Source organism: Lytechinus variegatus, chromosome 7 (assembly GCF_018143015.1).
Source record: "Lytechinus variegatus isolate NC3 chromosome 7, Lvar_3.0, whole genome shotgun sequence".
In the NCBI taxonomy this organism is placed as follows: domain Eukaryota; kingdom Metazoa; phylum Echinodermata; class Echinoidea; order Temnopleuroida; family Toxopneustidae; genus Lytechinus; species Lytechinus variegatus.
Genome location: NC_054746.1, coordinates 44,216,133 through 44,223,517, shown reverse-complemented (window position 1 = coordinate 44,223,517; position 7,385 = coordinate 44,216,133). Strand labels below are relative to the sequence as shown.

General features: G+C 35.2%; 1 protein-coding gene across 1 annotated transcript; it reads left to right on the top strand.

Annotated features, from left to right (window-relative positions):
• The first annotated feature begins 13 nt into the window (after positions 1-13).
• LOC121419412 (transmembrane protein 187-like) lies at positions 14-6,836 on the top strand. Its single transcript, XM_041613868.1, has 2 exons — positions 14-94; positions 5,173-6,836. The coding sequence occupies exon 2, from the start codon at positions 5,197-5,199 to the stop codon at positions 6,025-6,027; it is 831 nt and encodes a 276-aa protein (XP_041469802.1). The 5' UTR covers positions 14-94; positions 5,173-5,196; the 3' UTR covers positions 6,028-6,836.
• The last annotated feature ends 549 nt before the right edge of the window (positions 6,837-7,385 follow it).

Sequence of the window (7,385 nt, the reverse complement as noted above, 5' to 3'; positions counted from 1 at the left end):
ATAGGCCGGGGTCCGCTGTCTCAGCTCAACTGAAGACCCGCGTTCACAAATTTGCGAGTTAATAAACAGGTTCCGGAACAACACAGACCTTAAGGTATGGGTTTACACTTTGAAATGGCTATGTGATTCGTGGCAGAGAAACTGTTTAAAATATTTGAATTTGGAAAGTAAGACAAATGTATGATTCACTTGTTAAAATTCGGTTGAATAGTAAATTGCCAATGCCAGGGTCTAACTTAAGTGACCTGACACTCTCAGTGCAGTATGACATGGATTTGAATGATTAGGACCGTAGCTAGAATCTAGATGATCCTAAAAATCATGTTCTACTTCTTACGCCCGGGGGAGGGGGCCAGTCAAATATACTGCTGTACACAACACATGCGTGACCAAAAAACATGTTTAAAGTGGTGTTTTTTTTTCAGTTTTGGACGTGGTCCGTGCGTGGACTCGTATTAAAAACAATTTTCAAGAAAAAGGGCATGAACAATGAAGCTTTTTGAAGGGTGGTTTTGAAAGACTGGTCAATCGCAAGTCTAGTTTTACTTCAAATTAAGTTTAGGGTATTTTTTTTTCAAAAGATTTTTTTACAGACTACGGTACCCAAATGTGTTTAGAGTATGTTTTTTCCCCAAGGCAGCTTTTTCCCCTGAGCCAGGTCGTATTTTGGGGGCAACTTGTTTAGGGTCCAAAATTTGGAAATAAAACCTGCGAAACACTTGTTTAGGGGGTTATTTTGCACACAAAGAAAAACTCGTTTAGGGGGTATTTGGAAATTACTTGGTCCCCCCCCCCCCCCCCCCCGGGTTAGATGGACTTCTACGACAGCAGGATACAAATGTAGGCCTATAGTCACGTATCATAAAACTGGACACATACTGCGTACAAAAGCAATTTTGTACCATATTATAGATAGATAAAATGGTTTATTAAAAGATCATCGCAGCCATAGGCCGAATTGTGATCAATTTTACAAACATGCAAGTTACATATAAAGTTCTCATACAAAGTATCGTAATATTTTCTTAAAATGATACACGAACCTATTATGTATACTATGTGATCTTAGAGAAGAAAAAAAGTCAGTGGAGAAAAAAGAAAAATGCAGTGGTAGGTAAGTAAAAAGAAAGAAGGAAACTAGAAAAATGTAAATGGAAGTTGTGAAGGTGTAAGGGAATAAATGGAGAGAATGGAAAAGAGAGGAGACAGAAAAAGGAGGAGAAACCAGGAGGAAAAGAGGAGAAAAGATTAGATCACGTTCATCACATCTTGACATGTACACACCATATCCTATCGCAGATGGTATACAGTAAGAAAATTGTAGTGAGATTTAAATAAAAAATAAACGATAAAAACGTTCAATATATTAACATAGTAAAAAGGTAACATGTATGTGGTGATTTTTTACCTGATTGCTAAGAAAGCATGAATGCTTGTAAGCAAGCAACCAGAGGACCGACGGCTTAAAGTCCCCTCCGAAGGACCTGGTACCGAGGATTAATACCTTACCAAAGGGCACTAGCGCACCTAGTGGGAATCGAACCCGGGTCACCAGAATACGAATCCCCCGCTCTACCGACTGAGCTATCGCGCCTCCACATGATAACAAACGATGTAATTGAACTGTGGAATCGTCAAAATACAAAGTAAAACAAAATTAGATTGATTACATGTTATTTAAAAGATTAACAAAGTATGGAAGAGAACTACATTGGAAACGTTTAATTTTGCATTTATATTGTTGATATTTCAATTGTGATCTTAAAAAATAATTACATTGCTGCCTAAGAGGTAAACTATTTGTAAATTGTGGATGTTTGGCAAGAGAACTGGCAAAGTCAAAACTTAACTGTTTTCGTCTTGCCTCTAACGAAGAAATATTGCACGTTTCCAATGCGTTAGCATAGTCTTCATACTGGAATCCAAGCATTATCTTGCAAGCACGTTTCTGGATATTTTCCAAGGCAAGTATATGGCTTTTAGATAGGTTACCATTGTAAACCGGTACTCCGTAGTCTAAAATTGGGCGAATGTATCCTTTATATATTAAAATAAGGTCATCCAAAGGGAGTCTATACTTTTTAAGGCAACGAAGCATGTACAATTTTCTATTACATCTTTTTATAAGATCTGATACCTGGCTATCCCACTTAAGATTAGATTGTATAAGAATACCTAGTATTTTTGCTTCGTGAACAAAATTTAAATTATTATTTCCAATGAAAAATTGACTTTCTTCAACATAATTTTTCATAAATGTTATAACCATAGAAAAACATTTAGATGGGTTTAAGGTCATGTTATTTTTCAAAGACCATTGATACAAGTCGTTGATTGCATTTTGTATATTAGACTGAGATGAAACTTTACGGCTTTCAACAATAGTCAGATCATCAACATATTTATAATAAGGTAATTCAAAATTATTGCAAGCATCGTTAATCATGACGACAAAAAGGATCGGGCCAAGTCTGGTCCCTTGAGGGACTCCTGCATTGACAACTTCAGTGTTTGAGATTTGGCCAAAATATTTAACCTTTTGCTGACGACACTCAAGGAAACTCACAATCCACGATATAACACAGGGTCTCACATGAATGTCAATCAATTTATTAATAACAATGTTGTGGTCGATGCGATCAAACGCTTTTGAAAAATCGGTGAGTATAACAGTGGATAGAGTCTTGGGCTCGTCAGCATTGGCAAATATCTGATGAAGAAATTGTATCAAATAGTGATTCGTACTTAATCCAGGTCGATTTCCGTACTGGTTTGGATCAATACACTCTACAATATCTTGAAGTAGCCATTTACATATAAAATATTCAGCAAGTTTGGCAAAGTAGGAAGTTAATGAAATGGGACGCAAGTTCTGCACTGTATGTGGTTTAGATTTTGGAATAGGTACTATTTCAGCTGTTTTCCAAATTGAGGGTACAACAGAGTTCTGAAATGAAGCATTTAAAATATGGGCTAAAGGAAAACACAACTCATAGGCAAATTCTTTTATTATTCTTACAGGCAGATCACCAGATATCCCAGCTTTGCGTTGATTAAGAGACTGTAGTTGTTTATAAACTTCATAAGGTTGAACAGTTGGACATGTATATTGTGATGGTAGAAATGCAGGTAATTTGCTTCTATCCAAACAAGGGAGATCTGCTGCTACGAGAGAAAAGTGATCGTTTATACAATCAGCAATAATCTTAAAGTTAGAAGGGTTGTTATCGATGTTTGGAATATCAACCGGTAAATATTGTTGCCTATTGTTCGTAAGAATCTTGATTTGCTTATACCAAGCAGCAGGATTTGTTGTTTTTAAGTTTTTTACTCTAGTGTTATAATATCTAATTTTTTGCTTCTTAATCAAACGCTTAGCTTTGTTTCTAAGTAAACGCCATAGAGATTCATCATTTCTGTGAAATGCCAGTTGTCTTTGACGAATAATGGATTTAACTTTTCCTGTTACCCATGGTTTATCAGATTTGTGGATTCGAACGTCCTTAACTGGTAAAAACAAATCTAAATGATACCGCAATGTATCCATCAATATATTACACTTATTGTCAATATCACTTTCATAGTAAATATTATTCCAGTCATTATGAACAATCCAATCTCCAAAGCTTTGAATTCCACTGCTTTTCAATGGACGGACGGTTTTCCTCTGATTAAACATTTCTCTTTTGTATTGGGATCTATTACGAGGCAACCATAAAACACAATTATGATCACTGGTACTGATCGGTGACAAAATTTTAACTTCTTATTAAAGGTCCAGGCTGGAAATATTTAACTTTGTAATATCTCAATGAATAGAGTAAAATTCACAGAGCAAAATGCTGAAAATTTGATCAAAATTGGATAGTTAAAGATTGGCATTATTATGGTGAAACAGTTCTAGGCATGTCTTTATGAATATTAATTAGGTAGGCTGATGTCATATCCTTGTTCTTTTGTATCTTATTATAATATGAAATTAGGTTTATTCAAAATTTTTCTTCCAAGAACTAAAACAATTCAATTGACAACTGATTTACATTAAAGATAAATTCCAGTTTTGGTAACGATCTCAAAATGACTTTTTACAGAATCTAATATAATGACCACACAAATGTCTGTTTGTATGAATAAAAAATATGTGCCAAAGGATTCTGGAATAAATTGTGTAATTGCGGAGAAATAAGCAAAATAAGCGCGGATTCGGTCACTTCCGTCTGTTTGTGCAAGTAAAAATCTAACAGTTTATTTTAGTTCCTTGCCCTTGGTCATGTTGGATGGGTTACACGAAAGACGGTCTTTGGAAAGACCCTTTCGTACAATTGTCCCCATGAATGATCGAGGGGCATCCACTGATCCATATCGATCTGTCACCCATGCCGTCAATACAATAAATAGATCAACTATAGATCTTCCACTGTGACATTGCCATAAAAAACAATATGTCTTTTCATGTCTGCACATCCACTATTAGTATTACCTACACATGATTCAGACATTTTCAATGAGAATACTTTATTTTGAGGCCTTTAATAACCATGTTTACATGAGCTGAAAATGAAATGTAATATCATTTCACCACTTTAACTCAGATTTTCTTTCAACGTTAGTCTTCTTTTATGTCTTGCTTGTTCCATGTCTTTATATCTTTATATTGCTGTTTATATACCACATCTACTGGAAAAATACTGCTGTTTCTGTAGTCTTCTTCAGTTTCAAACTTGCAATGATCTGCATATTGGCACTGAAGACTGCCACAGTGCCACCTCACCATGTATGAGTTAAGATTATAGTCTGCAACTTGAGATGAAACATGAATTTCTTTTTAGAATTCTTCAAACAGATTGGTTTATGCCTTGATGTCATATTCTTAATGTTAAGAGCAACTGTGCTCTTTCATCACATCAAATTTTAAACCTCGGCCTGTCATAAAAAAAGAAGAAACATAAATACTAGCTACAGTATATTCATATGCCTTGTTTCATGAATGAGTTTTCCTCCTATTTTTTCCAAAGAGTAAAATAAACAAGATTGTGTGATCCATTTCTGAATTTCCGCCTAAAGCTTTATAGGGGATAGCAGGCTTTTAACAGTAATAAAATATAGAGAATACAAAATGCAAATGATGATAAAAAAAACTCACTGCACCATTTTGTTTATTTCTTTCTGTAGGTAAAATCGAGGCAAGCCTTCAACATGGCACCTTTCACCAATCCAGTATTGCAGTCATTCCTCAGTGTTGCAGTGCCCTTGGCAGTATTGGTCTTGATCGTTCACTCTGGGTTATTTGACAGTATAAAAGTGGAGACGGGTTATGACCATTATGCCGAGCCAGCAGATTCTAAGCTCGGTCCAATACCTTTCCCCAGCTGCATCAAAATGCCAGCAAATGCCTTGGTGAATATTGGATACATGCTTGTTGCTATGTACTGGGGAATCTATATATTTATTTCCAATAACCAACTGACGTCAATTCAGAATATGGATGCATATTTGATGTATGTTCTGGTGTGGATGATGTTTCTTTACGCTCCTGTCCAATTTGCTAGGATCATTACTCAGAAGCAAGAGTGGGCCATTCTGGATCAGTGGGTGACGTTACCTATATTTGCATGGGTGATGGTGACATGCAAGACATTATTAACCGATTGGCAACCAAAATTTGTGGTGCTCACAATCTTGGCATCCCTCATGAGCTACAATCTTGTGTTTACAATGGAGCAGGGCTTTGATATTGCTCTACTACCCCATATTGTGTATGCTGTCTCTGCCAGTTGGGACCTTTGTTCAAAATACACACCTCCAGGCTACAGAAGAGACTTTGGTATGGCTGTATTGATGTGTGCTGGCTTTGTTGTCCTGAAAGTATGTGACTTTCATCTTGCTCAGTTTTGGATTTTTCAAGAGCTCACTGGTCATTTTTGGTCAAAGGTCTGTGATGCTCTTCAGGCCCACTTTGCTTTGCAAGTGCTCTTCAAAGTTAGTCTTATCAGGGGAGCAAGAAATCTAGCTAAAAAGTTGTTTTGAGAAGTATTTGTTGACTTGTGCCATAACAAAAATGAATAGACAATTAAAGACAAAGGCAATAAATCCAATAAATGATCTACTATTAGATAGTAGATCATGATCCAAAAATGACATGTGCCATTTTAGTGAATTTTTAATGTATAATAAATTAGCCAGCTGTTTTTTTTTCTTAACTCCATGCGCCATTTTTTTAAGGTATTACAAGTATAATATCAAAAAGGTAGAAAGGATTATCAAGAATCAGGGGATATGATTTCAATGTGTGATTAATGTTTTTTGTGAGTGTTGTTTATACATTAACATGTGGGTGCCATCATTTGCACATAGACAATATAAAGGGAACTCTTATGAATATCCTTGATAATGTGTTGACAAATCATTTGAAGATAATCTGTACTGTTTTTGTACATATTCTAAAGATATTGTGTTAATTTATATATAGAATTGAAACAAAAATGGCTTGAAAATGTAATTGCCATTAAATTCCTACATTCCAAATCAATAATGAATTACTGATTTGCATTCCATTTAATCCACTATTTGCCTGAGAATCTATTAAAGAATAGTGTGATATTGTGTATATCGAAATAATAATGTAGTTTGGTGACAAAGGATGCAGTTGTCATTTTGAAGTGATGTTTATACTGCAATGCTCTTGTTGATCAGTATTTTCCCTTTATTATGATGCACCTAAAAACCACTGTTCATTCACTATTATGTAGTTAGTGAAATGTTATTTTAGATTTCCAGTTCGTGAGTTGCAATTTGCATGTACTTGTGGTATGTAGGTAAGGTTACCCTCCCACCCCCCCCAAAAAAAAATGATAATAAGTTTTAAAAATATAATATGATATTAATACTGTGCAGTGTATTATTGTGACAATTAAAGTATATTATGATTAAATAATGAGTACTGGATTTATATAGCACCTTTTGCACAGGATACCAAGCACATCTATTACAATTATTGATTATTGCCTTGGATTTTAGACCAAGCTGCCAGTTCCAGCAATCGGTGCATGAATAAAAACTACTAATTCACTACATCTTGGTTGAGTGCTGCACAATGTGGATCGATTTGTTGCTGAATGGAAACCTGACATACCTGGGATTCAATCCCAGGGCTTTAATGTTTTAAAGGTGATAATTTACAATTGCATAGCTAAAAGTGTGGTTATAAATTTGAGATATACCATATTTAACCGATATTGTGTCTGAAATAGGAAATGCTTATATTAGATTTTGCAGTCCCCATACCCAGACAAAATAATTGGTAGGCTTAACAAAAACATTTTGAGCAGAACAACTGTCAGTGTTTCTGAACTTCAATTCTGTGTCCAAATACCTTTGATCCATCA